The sequence below is a fragment of the Lemur catta genome, chromosome 19 (genome assembly GCF_020740605.2).
Source record: "Lemur catta isolate mLemCat1 chromosome 19, mLemCat1.pri, whole genome shotgun sequence".
In the NCBI taxonomy this organism is placed as follows: Eukaryota; Metazoa; Chordata; class Mammalia; order Primates; family Lemuridae; genus Lemur; species Lemur catta.
In genome coordinates this window covers 20,346,723-20,368,817 of record NC_059146.1, presented here as the reverse complement: position 1 = coordinate 20,368,817, position 22,095 = coordinate 20,346,723, and the positions used below count along the sequence as shown (strand labels likewise).

General features: G+C 41.0%; 1 protein-coding gene across 1 annotated transcript in view; it reads right to left on the bottom strand.

Annotated features, from left to right (window-relative positions):
- LOC123624635 (zinc finger protein 665-like) overlaps nt 1-21,893 on the bottom strand; it is a 53,664-nt gene extending 31,771 nt beyond the window's left edge. Inside the window, exons 1-2 of the mRNA XM_045532665.1 lie at nt 21,638-21,893; nt 17,269-17,359 (exon numbers count right to left, since the gene is read on the bottom strand). Of these exons, the coding sequence (XP_045388621.1) occupies nt 17,269-17,340 (72 nt within the window). The 5' untranslated portion in view covers nt 17,341-17,359; nt 21,638-21,893. The remainder of the gene's footprint in view (nt 1-17,268; nt 17,360-21,637) is intronic.
- Nucleotides 21,894-22,095: the final 202 nt, after the last annotated feature.

The following is a 22,095-nucleotide window of genomic DNA, read 5'->3' as shown; positions in this document are numbered from 1 at the left end:
CTGATTAACCTCCACACATTTGATTTTCAAGCATGTGATCTTAGATGATGCCCACATTAAGAAATTTCAGTTCACTATTTTGTACTGTCCCAATGCTTTCCCTAAACTAAACACTTTAAGGGACACTGCTTTTTCATATTTACAGAGAAATTAGTTTTCCCTTCCATTGTACTATCCACATGCTCATGTCACAAAATCTATCTCCAAATGGCACCCTCATTTACAAACTCCCTAAATACCTCACTAGAGTAACACAGGTAAAAACTGTATGAAACATGCATGCTGGCCTATAATGTATGAAAGAGGGGGAAAAAATGACAAAAAAAATCATATAAAAAATGAGAAAATTCTATTAGACTTGAAAATGAACCATGGTATATACTGTTTAATACCATAATCTGAAAATGAGATTTACATACTTTTATAAAAATCCTCTTTTAATAAAATTCTGTAATCATATTTATTACAGAATAAACACTTCCACACAATAAATTTTAATCTACTGTAAAAAATATTTTAGGCAATTTAACTAAATAGTATTTAACAAACATTTTAAACAGTCATACTGTGTGATGGGACTTACATGTGCAGCCAAAAAAGGAATATAGTAAGCTATTAACATGAGAAAAATTGGGGTCTTTCCTCACCAAGTCGGGGGATTTCAAGAACACTCAGTGTTACCTTAAAGAGTCAGACTACATTGTGTGATACTGAATTCTAATACCTTTTACACCTCTGCATTCCCTCTTCCTATTCTGCCCACCTAGTTAAGCCAACAATGCCTGAGTGCTCCTCCCTCCTTTGGCAGCAGCTGGAAATCAAACCACATGTGGGTACTCGACTTCCACCCACCCTTTAACAATCCTAACACCCCAAGCCAGTCACGTACCCCAGTTCCTCTGAAGCCACTTTTGGACCCGCTGTGGAAGACTATTCTGCTTTCCTGAGAAAGCCTCACTGTGCACTAAAAATTCTCATACCTCTTCTGTGTACTGCATCAACCTCAATATCCAAACCAAACATTAAGTGCATATCAATCAAGTTTCTGGGGAGTGTTGAAAAGCTCACCTTCGGAAAAGTGTTACAAGGGTGAATATAGGTAGTTCCTAGTTTACCCAGCAAAACAAAGTTCCCATTTCCTATGCTTATTCATAAAAAGAAATACATGAATGATAATATTTAAAACTTTTGTCACTGAGTACTGCAAGGACAAAGACATGCTGTTATTTTTTATCCTTAATGCCCATACATTCTTTATTTCATAATAACTTCCATATTACTGTATGTGCATTTTTGCTTAAGGAAAATGAAGGTGTATGTAATGGGTCCTACATGGCATGTGAGAGAAGCATGTATAAATATAATAACACAGTGCATGTTCATCAACAATGGTACATGTTTGAGGGTGTAAGAGTCTGAAGCTGCACTGCTATGCAATTTTCACTGGACTCACATGAGTATCGTGGGGCAGAGTGTAGCAAGAATAACTTAAGTGCTAAGAATGATTACCCACAAATTAAAATTACCAAAAATATTAGAAGGGTGAATATATAAATCTCTAGTTTATCAAAATGAAACAATATTCTCATTGTGTATATTCATTCTTAAAAGGAATTTCATGAACATTAATCTTTCCAAATGACATCACTGAGCGTTCCTAGGACAAAAGAGAGGTATTTTTATCCTTATACCACACACTTCCTTTTATGTCCTTATATCTTTCATATCCATACTATATTTCTATTTTCACTTCATGTAAGTCAAGATGCATACCATGGGTCTTATTTGGCACACCAAAAAGAGGCAAGTGGAAATCTAATACAGTGCATGTTCACTAACACTGATGCAGCTTTTGGGGTTTAAGAGTCTGAAATTGCACATCTATGGGATTTTCATGATAGGTGCATCAGTATCCTAAAACATTGTGTGGAGAGAAAAACTTAAGTGCAATGTATGATTCTAGGTTTTCGAAATTATATGTTGTTGGATTCCACCAACGAAAAAAATTGTTCTAGTTTCTTCAACCTTAAGAACCTAATGATGCATTGTTATTTCCTATTATGATGAGTACTATAGAGGTAGCAGAAAACTATGTTGGGAAAGAATGTGATAAATTCATAGGTATGAAATAACAATACATTTTATAAAACATATGCTCTACAATACATTCTGAGAAAAGTAGCAGCAATTTCTAATCTCAGCAGTTACATGTGAATCCTACTCAAAGAACGCTACTCTGGTTCTTTTGATTAAACTTTCCACCCTGATAACTGTTCTTTCTTAATTTTCAAAACTAAGACTAATTTTTCATCAATCTTTGCTATGCAGTAGCTATTACCATTCAATGGCAAAGGTGGCTACCATTTCCTCAGCATTATTGCTACCATATAATCAGTCCTGAATAACCTAATTCTCTTCCCATACAAACCCCAGTGTCTTAAGGTCTTGATCTACTCTGTATTATGGTTACTTGATTGAGATTTGCCTACTTTGACCTACAGTGCCCTCCTGTCAGAAGAGAACCCTGAACACAATGAGGAAGATGAGCGACATCATACTTTTACATTATTCTCTGCCCCTCCCAAATGCTAATTAGGTTCATATTTAATATGCAAAGGCAGCATCCTTCTCAGAGGAACGTGGATGGAAGTGATCCTCATCCTTAAAGGAGGCCCTGCCAGGCAATGGATTCTTTCCCACACACCACAATGAAAGGCTCGTCAAAAAGGCATAATAGTCAGATTTCAAAGTTCAAGTTGAAAGTTATGAATAGTAAAGTAGCCTTTTCAAGAATCCTCAAATGGGGGGGAGGGGACAAGGGCAATATATGTAACCTAAACTTTTGTACCCATATAATATACTGAAATAAAAAAAAAAGAATCCTCAAATAAATGAATAAAATATTTTGTAACCTGAAAGTAATTGGCCATCTCCAAACGTCCTGGCACCTTTGATATATATCATGCAGTAAGTTTTAACATATTTGGATGTACAATTATTTTACAGTATGTAATATCAAAGGTTAATCACGGAGAAGTGGAGATTGAGTCATTCCTCATATAAATCCTCCCCTACATTTATGGCTCCTTGGGCAATAGCCTCAACATTCGTGTGCTTTCATCAAAGATGTGTATTTTGATGCCCAGTGGACGGTGAGGCATGAAAAAAGCCTCTTCCACATACAATTATATGATTTTTCTTTAGCATGGGCTCTCTGATGTTAAAGCTTGAACTGATGAGGGGTTTGCCATAGTCTGTAATAGTAAGAATTCTGTTGAGAATGAATTCTGCAATGTCATACAAGGAGTGAATTGGGACTCAAGACCTTGCCACACTCATTTGTATGGTTTCTTTCAGGTATGAATTCTGTGATGCCTTGCAAGCTTTGATCGTTAACTGAGGAGCTTGCCACAGTGATTACATCTCTAAGGTTTCTCTCCATTATGAATTCTTACATGATTCGCAAGTTGTGAACTCTGAGTGAAAACCTTGCCACATTCATTACATTTATAAGGTTTTACTCTAGTATGGATTGCCTGATGATTATTTAGGCCTGAACGCAATCTAAAAGCTTTCCCGCACTCATTACACTTGTAATGTTTCTCTCCACTGCGAATACTTTGATGACTAAGAAGGTTTCCATTTTGCCTGAAGGCCTTACCACACTCATTACATTTGTAACGTTTCTCTCCAGTGTGGATTGCCTGATGAACAGTTAGTGTTGCATGTACACTAAAGGCTTTACCGCCCTAATTACACTGGTAAGGTTTCTCTCCAGAATGACTTCTAATGTGACGTGCAAGGTTTGCATTTCCAGCGAAGACCCTGCCACACTCATTACATTTGTAAGGTTTCTCTCCAGTATGACTTCTAATGTGACGTGCAAGGTGTGCATTTCGAGCAAAGCCTTTGCCACACTCATTACATTTGTAAGGTTTCACTCCAGTATGCGTTCTCCCGTGACGTTCAAGACTTGGATTTCGAGTGAAGCCCTTGCCACATTCATTACATTTGTAAGGATTCTCTGCAGTATGCATTTTCCTGTGACGTGCAAGGTTTGCATTTCGAGTGAAGCCCTTGCCACACTCATTACATTTGTGAGGTTTCTCTTCACTATGGATTAGTTGATGGGAAGTTAGCAGTGAACGTAGACGAAAGGCTTTGCCACAGTGAGAACACTTGTAAGGTCTCTCCATACTGTGAATACTTTGATGACTAACAAGCTGTGAATTTCGAGTGAAGGCCTTCCCACAGTCGTAACATTTGTAAGGCTTTTCTCCAGTGTGCCTTCTCCTGTGAGGTGTAAGCTGTGAAGGGTAAGCGAAGGCCTTGCCGCACTCATTACACTTGTAAGGTTTCTCACCAGTATGAATTCTTCGATGGTATGCAACAGAACCACTATCCTTGTAGACCTTTCCACAGTCGTAACATTTGTAAGGTTTTTCTCCATTATGCCTTCTGCTGTGACGTACAAGCTGTGAAGGGTGAGCGAAGGCCTTGCCACACTCATTACATTTGTAAGGTTTCTCTCCCGTATGGACTAACTGATGAATAGTTAGTCTTGAACGTACACTAAAGGCCTTGCCACACTCATTACACTGGTAAGGTTTCTCTCCAGAATGACTTCTAATGTGACGTGCAAGGTTTGCATTTCGAGCGAAGACCTTGCCACATTGATTACATTTGTAAGGTTTCTCTCCAGTGTGGACTACCTGATGAGTAGTTAGTCTTGAACGTACACTAAAGGCTTTGCCGCACTCATTACACTGGTAAGGTTTCTCTCCAGTATGACTTCTAATGTGATGTACAAGGTGTGCATTTCGAGTGAAGACCTTGCCACAATCATTACATTTGTAAGGTTTCTCACCAGTATGAATTCTTCCATGGTATGCAACGGAGCCACTATCCTTGAAGGTCTTCCCACAGTCGTAACATTTGTAAGGTTTTTCTCCAGTATGCCTTCTGCTGTGATGTACCAGCTGTGAAGGGTAAACGAAGGCCTTTCCACACTCATGATATTTGTAAGGTTTCTCTCCAGTATGAATTCTCTGATGACATGCAAGATGTAAATTTGCAGTGAACACCTTGCCACATTCAGTACATTTATACGGTTTTCCATCATTGTTTACTGTTTGTTCTTGAGTGAGTGATGAAGAAAAGATGAAATCATTCTCATAATTTTTATAAATGTGGGTTTTCACACTAGAAGGAATTTGTTGAAGTGGTGAAACTGAGGAACCATGGTTGATAGACTTGATTTGATTACATTCATCAACTTTCCTTTTACTTTGAAGTAGCTGCAGTTGAGGCACATGGGACTTAAAGATTAATCCACACTGATTTTTAATAAGCTTGTTTCCTGCATCTGTTCTATCATGTTGATCTCTTCTATCAGGGAGATTTTCTTTCTGTGCCGTATACACTGCTTTGTAACTTCCTTCATCATCTCTCCATTGACACTCAAAGTCATATATATTTTTCTGGACTTCCTTAAAGGAAAAGTCTTCAGTGTCATAGCTTTCAGGTCTTTCCAATGTCACTGTTTGGAATACTTCTCCTGCGTTGGTCTTCTCTTTGGGTGGTACATATTTTATTACAAATTCAGGAGAGAGATCTACAACATATACAGAACCATCAGTTTCCAATTAATTACAGCAAGTAAACAAACATTTCACATTGATAATATTACACTAAAGGTAATACTGACATTAAAAATACTTAGGAAACTTCAGAAAGATAAAATTCAATTTTTAGGAACAAAAAAGGAATAGTATCATTTTATAAAGAAAAGCTGATTACATGTGATCCAGATGAATATTGTGAAAGTCTAGTTTCAAACCACCTATAACTAAAACATAATGTGCAAACCTATGTTACCCCTGAAAGGGGTGACCTCAAGATATACACCAATTGACAAAAAACATATGGGTATCTCACAATTGAAATGAAAACAAGTTATATTGCACAATACATACGTAAAAACTATCATCTATAAATCATAACAAAAAAATAATTAGGAAAACATCCTAGTAACCCATTAAAAAACAAGCAGACATAGAATGAGTAACCACATCTACAAATAGCTGTAGTCTGTGGAAATGGGAATAATTTTCTCTTAAGAAAAAAGCAACGACATCCATTTTAGCACCAGTACAGAGTATAAGAACTGGAATACGAGTTTTTAAAATTTGTATTATAGATCAACAAAGTATAATTGTGTATATTTGTAGGAAACAAAGTAATATCATGATATACCTATATCAGTGGAATGATGGAATCAGACTTATAACTTTTATCCATCTCCACAAAAACTTATCAATTACTCCTACTGTTGAATTGAAACTTTGTACCCATTGACCAACCTATTCCTCATCCTCCAACCTCTGAAAACCAACACTCTACTCCAATTGCATTCCACATATAAAAGAAAACATCCAATACTTGTATTCCTATGCCTGGTTCCCTCAGTTAGCAAAATGTCCTCCATGTTCATCCACATGTGGGAAACTCAACTTCCTTCTTAAGAAGGCTGAATAGTATTCCACTCTATATTGTACACCACATTTTCTGTATCCATTCATCTGCTAATGGACACTTAGTTTGACTATCTAACTTGGCTGTGTGAATAATGCCACAGTAAACACGAAGTGCAGATATCTTAGACATATGGATTCCAAATTCTTTAGATTTATATCCAGAAGTGAGATTGTTGGATCATATAGTAATACTATTTTTAGTTTTCAGAGGAAACTCCATATAGTTTTCCATAATGCCTATACTAATTTGCATTCCCACCAACAGTATAGAAGAAGGGTTTCCGTTTCTCCACAATCTCACCAACACTTCTCAGCAATAGCCATTATGGCAGGTATGCAGTGGTATCTCACTGTGGTTTAAATTTGTATTTTCATAATGATTACTAATATTGAGTCTTTTTAATGTATCTATTGTTCATATGCATGTCTTCTTTCAAGAAATGTCTATTGAGGTCCTTTGACCATTTTTAATTGGGTTATTTCTTTGCATGCCATTGAGTTGTTTCAGTTTCTTACACATTTTTGGATATTAATTTCCTACCAGATATACAGCTTGGAAATACTTTCTCACGATGAAAGTTTCTCCTAATTGTTTCCTTTGCTGTGAAGACACAGTTCTGTTTGGTGCAATCCCATTGGTCTGTATTTGCTTCTGTTGCCTGAGCTTTTGGGGGAAATCTAAAAAAATGATTGCTCAGACCAATGTCATGTAGGTTTTCCCCTGTGATTTCTTCTAGCAGTTGATTTTTTTTTTTTTTTTTTTGAGACAGAGTCTTTCTCTGTTGCCTGGGCTAGAGTGCCGTGGCATCAGCCTAGCTCACAGCAACCTCAAACTCCTGGGCTCAAGCGATCCTCCTGCCTCAGCCTCCCAAGTAGCTGGGCCTACTGGCATGTGCTACCATGCCTGGCTAATTTTCCTATATATGTTTTTAGCTGTCCATAGAATTTCTAGTTTTAGTACAGACGGGGTCTAGCTCTTGCTCAGGCTGGTCTCAAACTACTGAGGTCAAACAATCCGCCCACCTCGGCCTCTTCAGAGTGCTAGGATTACAACCGTGAGCCAAGCAGTTGATTTATATACCAGGGTATTTGGAAAGTATCCAGGTATTGGTGATAGTATTTTTCATATTACATGGCTGGATACGTTCTGGACAGCACTTGTATATGATGTGAGATAACAGTCCAGTTTCAGTCTTCTGCATGTGGAATCATTTTTGCAGCATTATGAACTGACACAGTTTCCTTTTCTCCTTGTGAGTTCTTGGCACCTTTGTCAAAAATCCATTGACCATATATGTACTGGTTCATTTCTCTTCTCTATTCTGCTTCACTAATCAATGTGTCTACTTTTCGGCTACTACAATCCTGTTTTAATTATTATACTTTTGTAATATAGTTTGAAATCAGGTAGTATGGTAACTCTAAGTTTGTACTTTATGATCAAAATTGCCGTGAACATATGAGCTGCTGATTAAATAAATTTTTAAAAAGGTCATTGATAATACCTAAAACTATACAAGATGAAAGCTACACTGGTTTAAACAAATTATGGTAGAATTAAAATATGGAGACATCATTTACCTTCAGAAGCTCCCTCAGGAAGATGTATCAAAACCATGCCTGTTAGAGGCATGAACCAATGACAAAATGACAAAGTTTTGGTTGTTGAAAATGAATAGTGACACATATAGGGGATGAAAAATGTGACATGAACAACACTTTACACACGAGGCAGTGACCTTAAACAGTGTTCTCCCTGGAAGAAATTCCTACAACACTGACTGCTGGCTCAAAGGAGATCATCGTTAGTATGTGATCAGCATTGTCACAGTGACACTTTTGTGATGCTTCTCAAAAACTAGAAAAACAATAGGAAATGCTGATCAGTCAGGCTCTCCTTGTACTTTTTATCTCAGGATCACAGGCCAGCTCTAATCAATGGCTTCAAAGGGCATCTTCGCAGGTCGCAGGATGATATTCACTCACATTAGTTAAAGTGTTCTCCTTCATCAATTTTATGCTATGCAGTAAACCCACTCCATGGGATACTCCACAAGAAGTTATGCATAACGTAAAGCTGGATTATCCCAACAAGTCAGCCCTGAGGCTGTCATCTCAGTCAAGCAATGCAGGGGTTAACAAGAGACTCACAAGAGAAACTGCAGAGACACATGAGGGCAGATCCTGACTTCTACAGGGACGTGTATGTTAAAAGCCAGTTTCAGAAACACAATTATACAAACTAAGAGAGTATAAAATCAGGCAGAGCCAAGGCTCCCTACATCCACTCAGTAGTAATAGGAGTGGAAAAGAGAAAAATACAATGCATGGGCATCAGATTTTGTGGCATCCTGAGAATGGACTCCATGTTCTGCCAACACAGCCCACACAAAGAGACTGAAAGAATAGGATCTGCACCCATGTAGGACTGGAGATCAAAGAGAGGATGTTTCTGTTGACTTTTTTATCTGCTGAGTAACAATCTCAGAAAATCCAACTCGCTTCCTTCTCATACACACCCGTGAAGTGTGGCAAAAATGGCTGAGGGACTTACAAGGCAGAAAGGGCTTGAGAAAGCTCCAGAAAGTTTCTGGAGATCCAGATGCAAAGGAAGACCAGACAATGTTTCCCATCTGCTGACTGGTCTTCCAAGCACATGAAATGGGATGGAACATGGAGAGGTCCAGTCGTCAGGATTATGAAGGCCAAAATTCTGATAAATATGGACTGAGAACGTAGCATCAGATGGAAGCAACTACAGAAGGAAAGACCAATGGGGAGAGCAACCCTTCTGAACAGACATTCCTGTGATGCTCAGTGTCAAGAACAAAAGAGTTTATGAAGTCAGATAAAACAGTGTTGTCTGCCATGATAAGGACTTTCCACTGGTTTCTGTTTGAGCCGAAGCACCACTGGAGGGTACAAGGATAAAGTGTTACATCTCTGAGGAACAGAGTGAGAAGTGAAGGAAAAGAAAAATTTCCTTTCGGAGCTCACAGGACATACACTTTTGTATTTCCACAGAACCTTCAGATTTGCATAGAGTTTCCCAAACACTATTTAATGAGCAGCTTTCTCTCTATCCATCTGAGCACTTACCTGTGATCACACCTTTCATCCATTTCCATCCATTGAATTTTCTCGTTATTTGCACTTGCCTCTCCACAGTCCAGGGCTCTTTCCCTTGCTCCAACATGGAGATAATACTCAGGTCTAAACAAGAAATTCCTGTGCATACAAAGAAAGGAATATAAGGTACCACGGTTTTTCCAGAATCCCAGCCCTAGTTTACATAAGAAGAAAGGATATTCCAGAAGGATATATAAATATGTATCAGAAATCCATCCTCTGAATGCCTCCCTTTGAATGCTTAGGGAATGTTGTAACATGTAGACATTTAGTTGTCTTTGAACAACCAATGAATCAAAGCACAGGACTGAAAAACAGGAAATTGGATATTTTAAACATCTGCCACAAGGTTTTATGCATACATAAGCTCTGGAACCATCCAATGATACATCATGAAAGAGGAGAAAATGTAACAAAGGGGGCAGTTAAAGTCCAGATACCCCGTTATAAAGCTTTTCCTTTCTGAATCAACAGGGCTTCAATCTCAGTCAAGCAATGCAGGGGCTTGACTGACATTGAACAAGAGACTGAGAAGAGAAAATGCAAAGATATACAAGAGGACATCCTGACTTCTTAAAGAAAGTTATCCTCACCTAGGGAGACCAGGTTCCTGTAGTTCTCCAACATCACGTCCCTGTATAAAGCCCTCTGGGCAGGGTCTAAGCATTTCCACTCCTCCGGAGAGAATTCTATGGCCACATCCCAGAATGTCAACTGTTCCTAAAATGAAAAACACATTTCACCAAGCGGCTATTAGGAGAGTTCTTCACATAACATGAGGAGAGAACTCTAAGCATAGATTTGATTGAAGAGAATGGGCGGACAGATCCACCTTGTGACACTGTGAAATATAGATATACACGGGCATCTATGCCTCCTGACATACAACCCACTTGAAATCTCTGGAGGGACAGTATCTTGTTGTATATTAATTAGATAAGTGGTGTCCAGAGGCCCGTAGACAGCTTCAGGCTGGGGGCTGGTCACTGCAAATACCCAGGCTGGATTATACAGTCAGAACTTTTAGCTGCAGCCCCATAACCTCCCATGAGACGAAAGGGGCTGAAGGTTCAGGTGATCACCAATGTCCAGTGATATACACAATCACGCTTATGTAGTGATGTCTCCACAAAAACCCAAAAGGACAGGGTTCAGAGGATCTTCCTGATAGGTGAGCAGGTAAAGGTTCCCAGAGGGTGATGCTTGCAAAGATGGAGTGGAGGCTCTGAGCCCCTTCCTTCCATACCTTGGCCAATACATCTTGTCCATCTGGCTGTTCACCCGTACATTTTGGAGTATCTTTTATAATTTTTTTTCAGACTTCAGGGAAACCTCTTATATTAATTGAAGGATATAGAGTTCTGCCTCTTACACTCATAGATTGTGATTACAACTTAGATTAGGATGTTGACTGCAGAAAGAATATTATTTGTAGAGAGAAATAAATCAGAAACTCTTGGGTGATATCATTTTCCCTGCAGCCTAGTGTCCCTACTCTGGTGGAAACCTTTGTTCTCAAAGCAGTATATTGTTGAGATAAGAGTAATTCCCTGTTTTAACAGAGAACCTTTAATGTAATCTCTTAACCCTTTTAAAATGGAAGCATACAGTGGCGTTTTCTCCTAGGCTCAAAGCTGAGTACTCTCCCATCATTTCAATACTATTTTAGGCAATTCCTATGACAATTATACCAACATGTTTCCTCAAACAACCCAAGCTCATAAACAGCTGGTTCTCTATGGCGGGTGTGCACTTCGGGCTGAGGTCTTCATGGAGAGCGAGGCCCTCCCCTCTTCCCTTGGGGACTTGTGGGGGAATAGAGGAGCACAATTCGGGAGCTACCTCTGAGCTGGTGTTTCGGAACTAGAACAAGACAAGGATGCCCAGTGTCACCACTTTTATTCAACATAGTTCTGGAAGTCCTAGCCCAAGCAATAAGGGAAGAGAAGCAACCGAAGGGTGTCCAGATGGGGGAAAAGGAGGTCAAACTATCACTCTTTCCTCATGATATGATCTTATACCTACAAAAACCCAAAGATTCTGCCAAGAGACTCCGGGAATTGATACATGCAGCAAAGTCTCAGGTTACAAAATTAATGGACAAAAATCAGCAGTATCTCTATACAACAACAACAATCAAGCTGAGAATCAAATCAAAGACTCAATACCTTTCACAATAGCAACAAAGAAAATGAAATACAGAGGTATGTATCTCACCAAGGAGGTGAAAGATCTCTACAAGGAGAACTGTCAATCACTCAGGAAGGAAACTGCAGAGGATGGAAACAAATGGAAAAACATATCATGCTCATGCATTGGCAGAATCAAAATTGTTAACATGTCCACACTACCCAAAGTGATGTACAGATTCAATGCAGTCTCCATCAAAATACCAAGGTCATTTTCTGCAGATCTAGAAAAATACTTCTATGCTTCGTGTAGAACTGGCAAAGAGCCTCAACAGCCAAAGCAACCTTAAACAAAAGAAACAAATAATGAGGCATCACTTTACCAGACTTGAAGCTATACTACAAGGCTACAATAACCAAAACCGAATGGTATTTGCACAAAGTAGAGAGAATGACCACAGTAACAGAACAGAGAACCCAGACATAAAACCCTCCACACAGACCAATGTAACACAACAGAGAACACACCTAGAAAACCCTTCACATATAGCCATCTGATCTTTGACAAAGTAGACAATAACATATTGGGGAAAAGAATCTCTATTCAATAAGTGGTGCTGGGAAAATTGGACAGCCACATGTAGAAGATTGAAACAGGATCCTTCCCTCTCATCACCCACATAAATCAATTGAAGATGGATAACAGTCTTAAACCTAAGACATGAAACTATAAGAATGCTAGAAGAAAATGTTGGAAAAACTCTTCTAGATATTGGCCTAGGCAAAGAATTTATGAAGACGACCCCAACTGCAATCACAGCAAGAACAAAAATTAATAAATGGGATTTGATTAAATTAAAAAGCTTCTGCACAGCCAAGGAAACAATCAATAGAGCGAACACACAACCTACAGAATGGGAGAAAATATTTGCATGGCACACAGCTGATAAAGGGCTAATCACTAGAAATTACAAAGAACTCAGGCAAGCCAGTAAGAAAAAAATCAATCAACCCCATTATAAAGAGGGCAAAAAACATGAACAGAGTTTTTAAATAGACAATGGACTAATGGCCAATACACATATGAATACATGCTCAAAATCTCTAATTATCAGAGAATTGCACATCAAAACCACAATGAGATATCACCTAACTCCAGTGAGAACGGCTTTTATCAGAAAGTCCCAAAACAATAGATGCTGGTGTGGATGCAAAGAGAAAAGGAACAGTTATACACTGTTGGTGGGACTGCAAACTAGTACAGCCTCTATGGAAATTAGCATGGAGCTACCTCAACAAACTAAAAGTAGACTTATCATTTGAGCCATCAATTCCACTGCTGGGTATTTATCCAAAGGAAAAAATGTCCTGTTATAAAAAACACACACTCAGATGTTTATTGCAGCACAATTCACAGTCACAAAGATTGGAATCAACCCAAGTGCACGTTAATTCATGAGTGGATTAATGAAATGTGGTACATGTATACCATGGAGTACTACTAAGCCTTACAAAAGAAAAAAACAGCAGTTAATACCCTTTGTTACAACCTGGACCAACTGGAGACCATTCTCCTAAGTCAAACAGTGCAAGAATGAAAAAACAAACACCACACATACTCACTGGTAAACTGGAACTAACCGATCAGCACTCAAGTGTACATAAGGAAGTAAAACTCAAAGGAAATCAAGCAGGTGAAAGGGGGCAGAAGGGGATGGGTGAAATCACACCTAATGGATACACTGTACACTGTCTGAGTGATGGTAACACTTATAACTTTGACTCAAGCTGTACAAAAGCAATCCATGTAACCAGAACACCTATACTGCCATAATATTCTGAAATAAAAATTAAAAAAAAAAATGGTACAACGTAAAAAAATGTAGGAACTTGAATTCTAATGCCTATGAAATATATGTATTCAAAAATATAGATATAATTTCATGCAGTTAAATTTAGAAATGTAGGCATTACCAAAAGTCCAATGGAGTTTATTATAATAGTTTATTCCTGTAATAAAATCTTAACATGAGAAATGGAAATCTTCAGTATCATACATTAATTTAAGAAATTTAGATTAAGCCAGTGCAGTGGCTCACATCTGTAATCCCAGCACTTTGAGAAGCCAAGGTGGGAGGACTGCTTAAGGCCAGGAGGTGGAGCCCAGACTGGGCAACATTGTGAAAACCTGCCTCTACCAAAAATTAAAAATTAACCAGCTGTGGTGCTGCTGATCTATAGTCCCAGCTACTTGGGAGGCTCAGGCAGGAGGATTCCTTAAGTCCAGCAGTTGGAGGCTGCAGTGAGCTATGATTGTACCTTTGTACTCCAGCCTAGGCAACAAAGTGAGACCCTCTGTCTTCAAAAGGGAAAAAAAAAAAACAAAAAACTTTGTAGATTTATAAAAAACATATTATGACACTATATACCCTGAAATAATTAAAAATCAGGCCAAAAAATAAATACGGGGAAAAAATCCTAATGTTAAAGGATACTTCACCAAATATCATGATCACTAGTAAACACTGCATGCATTTCCTTTAATTAAGATGGAGTGGCCGGGAGCGGTGGCTCATGCCTGCAATCCTAGCACTCTGGGAGGCCGAGGCGGGTACATTGCTTGAGGTCAGGAGTTTGAGAACCAGCCTGAGCAAGAGTGAGACACTGTCTCTATTAGAAATAGAAAGAAATGATTTGGACAGCTAAAAATATATGTAGAAAAAAATTAGCCAGGCATGGTGGCACATGACTGTAGTCGAAGCTACTTGGCAAGTTGAGGCAGAAGGATTGCTTGAGCCCAGGAGTTTGACGTTGCTGTGAGCTAGGCTAACGCCAGGGCACTATAGCCTGGGCAACAGAGCAAGACTCTCTCTCTCAAAAAAAAAAAAAAAAAAAGTATAGAAAAAATTAGCCGAGCATCGGGGTGCATGCCTGTACTCCCAGCTACTCGGGAGGCTGAGGCAGGAGGATTGCTTGAGCCCAGGACTTTGAGGTTGCTGTGAGCTCTGCTGAGGCCACAGCACTCTAGCCTGGGCAACAGAGTGAGACTGTGTCTCAAAATCAAAAAAATAAAAATTAGCTGGGTGTGGTGCCACGTACCTATGGTCCTAGCTACGTAGGAAGATGAGGCGGGGAGGATCATTACAGCCCAGGAATTTAAGGTTAAGGTAAGCTACGATAGTGCCACTGCACTCCAGCCTGGGTGACAGAACAGACTAGGTCTCTAAAAATCAAAGTAAATGTCTTCAGAAAAATACTAGGAAACCAAATTGTACAGCACATTAAAAGAATTATAGACCACGATCAAGTGTGATACACACTAGGAATACAAGGGTGGTTAAGGAGAAGAAAGTCAGTCACTGTAACACACCACACTGACATAGTAAAAGATAGACTAGGAATGGAAGGAAATTTCAGAACGTTACATTTGGCAATGATTTCTTGGGTATAACACCAAAAACATATGCAGAAAAGCACAAATAGACAAATGGGACTATCTCCAACTGGAAAACTTCTGTCCTTCAAAAGATGCAACTAAAAGAGTAAAATGGTAGGCCTGTGTTCTGACAAAGCAGAAGCAATGTAATCCTGAACAAGAAAAAAAGGAAATCCTTTGACAAACTACATAGAAACAACTTATGATATATATTATTTGAAACTGTAAATCAATTAAAGTACCTACAATGTATATCCAAAAATCCAAATTAATAAGACACACAAACAAAATACTAAACTACTAGATGTAAATGAACCACACCATTTTGTATCCATGAACTAAGTGAGGTCTTCCAAAGCAAGGTAAAACGCACACATGATAAAAGATGGGGGCTTGAAGCAGAGAAGAATTTTGTTTCACACTAAAAAATCTGGAACTTACAGAAAGACAACAAGGCATATACACAAAGAGTGAAACCACGGACTATAAAGTAGCTCTTAATATACAAGAAAAGAAAATGGAGCAACATATAAAATCCATCTTATATATACATATTCCCCAAAGTAATGAAAGCTCGTGAGACTCGTGAGGAATCAGAAAATGTAAGGGAAAAAAAGGATTGTCATTTTGCCCAGAGTTTAAAAATATAAAAAGAGCACAGCAGCAAGTTTTGTTTAATGAAGGGGAAATATCTTGTGTTGTTGGTGGGAGAGGGTACCTCTGCAGCTGAGGTGGAGATGGAATGCTGCCAGAGTTAGCAAGGTGGGAAATGCACCATCCTAGAAGAAGCAATCACTCTTTCAAATGCTCCATCTGCAAGAATCCTCTGATATCTACAGTGAAGTTGACTTGCTCAGAGGCAGCCACTGTGGCATTCTGTGTAACACTGGGAAATTTAAAACATCCACCTGTCTTCACTAGGAGAATGCTCCAACAAGGATGTAGGATTCTAGAGCAAGATATCCGTAAATCTTTTCTAAGAAAAAAACATATATATTTTTGAAGCTAGCAGGTTAAAATGTCATAACAAAGCATTCACTGAAGAACTTTACTTTATAATCCAATAACGAAGTAGACGTTTGTATAGGACTTGTGCTCTCACCACAAAACTGACAATAGTGATTCCCCACTAACATGTGAGGGAGGGTGGAAGGCTAGACAGGACGGGGGTGCTCTATGCCTTAGCACCTAAGCTATGCAAGCTTGTTTGGAGTTTTAATATAAAATAAATATATGTCGTGTGATGTTTCAAATAAAATGGAATATTTAATAATAAGTGGTAAAACAAAAATATACTTCCATCTTCTCTAATGGCAAAGAAGTTCTGCTCCTAGGTCTGAGCAAATTTATAACCATTCTTAGCTAAAACAGCTGTCACACAAGGGTCCCCGCAGGAACACCACAGTATCTGTGGTATGCACTATCTGAGAATAGTTTAATGCATCTCCTGCTCTTTCACATTTATGTTATAGTAAAAACAGATGATGGAATGAAACAATCCTCTATCATTGATGTCTGTCTCTAAACTTTCCATTCCACTCTGTCCTTAAGAGTTTGAGTCACTGACTCACTAATTTACCTACAAATGTAATATAAGTGAGTCAGAAAAGACTTCTCCTGATTATTCCCTTTTTATAGTATTTAGCAGGTGTTTGTGCACATTAATCCATGACTCATGGGCGAGTTTTCTCATCTTCCTCTACACAGAGCTGACAGTACATCTAGATGTGGCCCGTAAATAGTCCCTGCTGCCCAACAGCACTGACAACACAGGGCCACACCCCATCTCCAATCCATGTCTGGGTGTGAAGCCCTTCCCAGGACCGTGTCCAATGGAGCCTCTTCACAGGGTCATGTCACTGGGTCACAGTGAGATGGAATCTCAGTGGAGATGAGAGGGACTGAGGCAAGGCATGGGTGAGTGAGAGCAAACACAACAGGCAGGATGCTTCAGAGTCAGAGAAGATCAGCAGCCCCAGTGCCAGGCATTTCAGAAAGGAGGGAGACACAGAACAACCCACTGAGAGTATCACCTTACCTGAGTAAGATCCATTCCTGACTTCCTTTCTTTCCTCCTCTCCCTCTTCCAGGCTTCTTCCTCACCCAACATGAGTCTTTACAAGTCAATCCTGAATGTCAAAAATATGATGCTCAATGTTCAGAATCAGCAGACCCTCTTTCTGTGCTACAGTTACACAAACGGAAAAGACCTCACCCTGTGTAAAAATAGTCCTCTCCTTTCCAAGGCACCAGGTGGGGTACAGGGACAATAAACTTCTAGAGGAAGACTAACAAGTTAGTTTTGGACTCCTTTGATCAGACCCCGCCACCCTCCTGGTGAAGCCCACACGCTACAGCAGTGGGGAGCTGGGCTGGATTGAGCTCCGTGCCGGGACGCTGACCCAGCCCTGACCAAACCCGAAGTACAGCACAGACCTCCTCACCCCTCTGTGGATCACAGACTGATCTCAGCCCACAGCAGGGGAGGTCACAGAGCTGCGGTGCTCAATGCAGAACACAGAATAGAAGTAACTCAATATTGTTCAGGCTAGACCCTCATCCTTTTGAAAGAAAATCTCAGGTGAGGGGGCACAGGAGGTGTACCTGCAGTGTGTATTAGCACTCTAATGTGAAACCAGGGTTCAGCTCCACTCAGAGGGGCAAACCCAGCACACCTCCCACTATCTGGTCCGCTCTCCCCTGGGGACCTGCTTGTCACCAGTACCCAGACAGTGGACAACCAAGGAACAAAAAGACACATGCAAAGCAGCCAATATGGATGTACCTAAGGAGAGGTTGAGGGTGTTGCTTAAATGTCAGATGAGGGGCTGTGGAGAGAAAACAGAAGTCTTCACTGAGAAGGGGATATCGGAACAATGACCTGGGGAAAAAGGGGTGTCTCCACCTGCACCTTGGGTCCCAGAGTTTTAGGCAAAGGGATAAGCCAATGTGGAGACCCTGAGGCACAACACCCTAAGAAAAGGACAGAGCTCTGTGTGCCGGGAGAAGAGCCAGTGAGGACAACACAAGCAGGAGATGAGGCCACAGAGGTCCTGGGAGAGCACAGCAGGGAGGGCCCAGGACTGCAAACATTTCTCTCCCACACCTTGAAAGAATTTGGAAACAATGTATTTCCTTACCTATTTTAAGCAAATATAGGATTTTTTAATTTTATAAATTAATGCACTTACAATGTAGTATCATACATTTTAAATATATGACAAGAAGTTCATCTAAGCCCCAGAAAGCACACGGTGGCCCTTACCTGAGATATGGGGACTAGAAGGGAATGGATTTGGGGAAGTCAGGAAGTCCCTTTAGACATTTGAATGAAGGTGGAGATGCCTGTTAGATTGCCCAGCAGATTGTTGAGACCACCACTGGACACAGGATGCTAGAGCTCAGGGGAGAGTTCTACAGGGGAAACGTAGACATGTATGTGGGGTTTAAACCATGCAATGGGACAATAAGGAAAGGCAGTGGGTGTGGACAGAGATGAAAAGAGGTTCGAGGACTAGGCCATAGGTCACACCAGATTCAGAGGACAGGAAGTTTAGGGGACACCAGAGGAGGAAAGGAGATCAGGGAGGCATCAAGACAATTAAAACAGATCTTTAAAGGTTAATGGGATGTCCTCTAAACAAACAAAACAGAAGACAAATGACCAACTATGCCACATGCTACTGATAGGAAATGAAAGAAGAGGACAGGAAATTAAATATTAGATAGAAATGGGAAGGCCACTCGTGACCAGAAAAGGATCAAAGGAATGCTTAAAGTGAAAGCTTGATTCAAGCTACAATTCAACGGTTGAAGCAAGAATGGGCAGCAAAAACTGAAGAACAAGCCAGAACAAGTTTTTAGTGCATTATGTTCTGAGACGTAACACACAAGAGGGTACTTACAATAGAGGGAGATGTAGGTAAGAGTAGTTTTGTTAAAAAGGTGGAAGAGTAGAAGGATAAAAGATGAATTCTGTGTGTACGTGTCTGTGTGTGTTTTAATGGACAAGACCACCATTGGGTTTGCTGATAAATATAATTCCCTTGAAGTAACAATGTATGAGACAGTACAGGAGGGATGCCACGTATCCTGAGACTGCGAGTGGGGCTGGCAAGTGGTGCACAATCAGGGACAGACCATTCCCAGTCACTACTGGGCAGAGATCACAGGTCCTGAGAAGACAGGGGTTGGGCCGGATGGAGATGATCTCTTTCTTTCCTATTTGAGATAGGAAAAGGGAAACTACTCATTGTACTCACATTCAACACAGGATCCTTCACCTTTAGTCACCAAAATGTGTGTGTATTTTCCCACAGTCATCAGCTCTCTAGCACAATCCCAGCTGGTGTCCTACAATTTAACTCAATTCTGAAGCTATCTACAAGATAGCATCAGATGCCACAGGTTAAGAGCTCAGTCCCCACAAGACTGCTCCTCACTTCAGATGCACTGAGCAAGCAGTAGCTGTCACCTTTACTTGTGACTGACCTGACAAATATTGTGGTTCTTTTAACCCTTCCTCCAGCTTGATCAGTTTGCTAGGACAGCTCTTCCATCTGGCTGTTCATCTGTATGCTGTGTAATATCCTTTATAACAAATGGGCAAATGAAGTAAAGTGTTTCCCTGAGTTCTGAGAGCTGCTCTGGCAAATCAATAGGACCTGAGGAGGGAGTCACGGGAACCCCACAATTTATACCCCGTTGGTCAGAAGTTCATTTCCGCAGCTGGGATTTGTGACTGGCACCTGAAGTGGGGGCAGCCTTGTGGAACTGAGCCCTCAACCAGTGGGATTTGTTGCTAACTCCAGGTACACAGTGTGAGAGTTAAGTTAAACTACAGAATGCCCACTTGGTGTCAGATGGAGAAAGGTTGTTGGTGGAGAGAAATCCCCACACATTTGGTGATCAGAGGTGAAGTATTCTGTGTTCAGTGTTAAACAGTTGTATTGAGTTTGACAGGGGAAAAAACACATTGCTTTTTCCTCCTAGTTCACACACTCCTCCACACCCTACCCCATGTGAGGAAAAGAGAATTGCAAATGAGGCTATACATACCCAGATACCAAGAAGCATAAAAGGCACATGTCTTATAGACAGATTTTGCCATTCTCACCCACATCTGCATAATTCAAAGAAGCATATTTAAAATTTGTTAAAATTGCAAACTAAATACTAGGTGAAAAAATGCTTGAAATAATTTTTTAAAATTTTTAAATAGAATCCATTATATTATGAACACAAAAATTAATATACCGCAAGTCAGTCCTCATATCCAATCAACTCACCACTCATCTGGACCCAGGGCCCCTCTTCTTTATTACTGTGTGTTTCCCTCTCTCATTCCCTATATATCTCTCATTCTCATCTTCCTTCTCTAGCTCTTTCTTTTCTTTTCTGTTTTTTTCCTGTTTCCTCCTCTGTTTCTGCTCATTTTGTGCCCCTCTCCTCTCCCGCTCTTCCTCCCCTTCTCTCTGTTCCTTCTCTTACACCTGATCTGCTCTATTCTAGCAACTTATTTTACCTCTTTCTCCCCAATCTTTTCATTGTCCCCACTCTCCTCCTCCTTCCTCATCTGTGCTGCCCCTATGCCCTCCCTGTTATACCCCCTTGTCCACATGCCAGGTCCCTAGGCTTCATCCCTGCTGTGGTTCCCCGTCTCCTTGTCACCAGGCTGCTCTGTCTGCCCTGGCTCCAAATCACTCATCCCTTCCCCCGACTCTGTCTAAGGTGCTCTCCCTTTGCTGCCCCTCTCCTTATTTTGCTTTCCTTCATCTCTTGGAAGATCCAGCTGTTCTCTAAATTTCTCCAGGTACTTTTCTCCCCCTGCTACTTTGTCAGCTACTTTCGCTAGTACTGCGTCTTTGCAAATCCCTCCCCAACCCTCTACTTTGCCATCTGTTTATGGCTCTCCCTCATTCTTTTCATTCTTAGTTTTTCTCTCAGTTGCTCTTTCTCCTGGGATCCCCTTTGCCCACACATTCACAGGGAGGGGGACGGAATAACATGCCCGCCTCCCAGAAGAGCAGCATTTTCCAGTGGGGTGGAATTGGGGACATAAGAACGCTGGTTGTCACGAGACAGGCCCCGCTCACCTCCCCAAACGAGGGGTCAGGGGAAGCGGCGACTGCTAAGGGGAAGTCTGGAGACCCGAAGGATCAGGCCTGAGGAGGAAGGGACACGGTTGGGCCACCGTGCCTCAGACAGCGGGGACCGGGCAGAGGACGCGGCGTCTCGGACACTGAGCCTACGGACTGCGCTGTCCTCCAGGGGCCGACACGGGCGAGGCTTGGCGCGAGTAAAGGACGGGAATCTACCTGGCAGGTGAGGACTTTACCTGGCGCGGGGCGGGAGAAGAGGTCAGTGAAGGGCTGCGAGCAGGCAAAGACGCGAAACGCGGTGTTTACCTGGACAGAAGGCACAAAGGCCGAAGGACGGGACGAGCCTCACAGACTTTCACCCAAAAGGAAGCGGCTCCCGGATCCACAGCGCGAGGTCTGTATGTACCTGCGGTGCAGGAGGCGGTGAGGGGATTTTAAAGTCCGTAGCGACCCCCCAGCACCGAGTAAGGAACACGTGGGAGGGCGAAGCTCGGGCTTAACCTCGGAAGGCGGAACCACCATCCTTCCCCGGGATCCACTTCCGGGATGGCGGAAAAGTGCCAGCGCGCGGAGAGAAGACGCCGGGCAGCCTGGGGGCGGGGCCCAGGGGGCGGGGCGGGGCCTGCGCCAGCATCTTCTTTGCTCTTGACCTTTTTCCCTGGTTGAAAGTGGCCCTGGCATCTTTTTTGTCCTCATAGCTGAGTGAACGTTTCTAGCAGTTTTAAGGTAAAAGCACAGTGTTGTGTCGGCCTCTTATGTTGGAA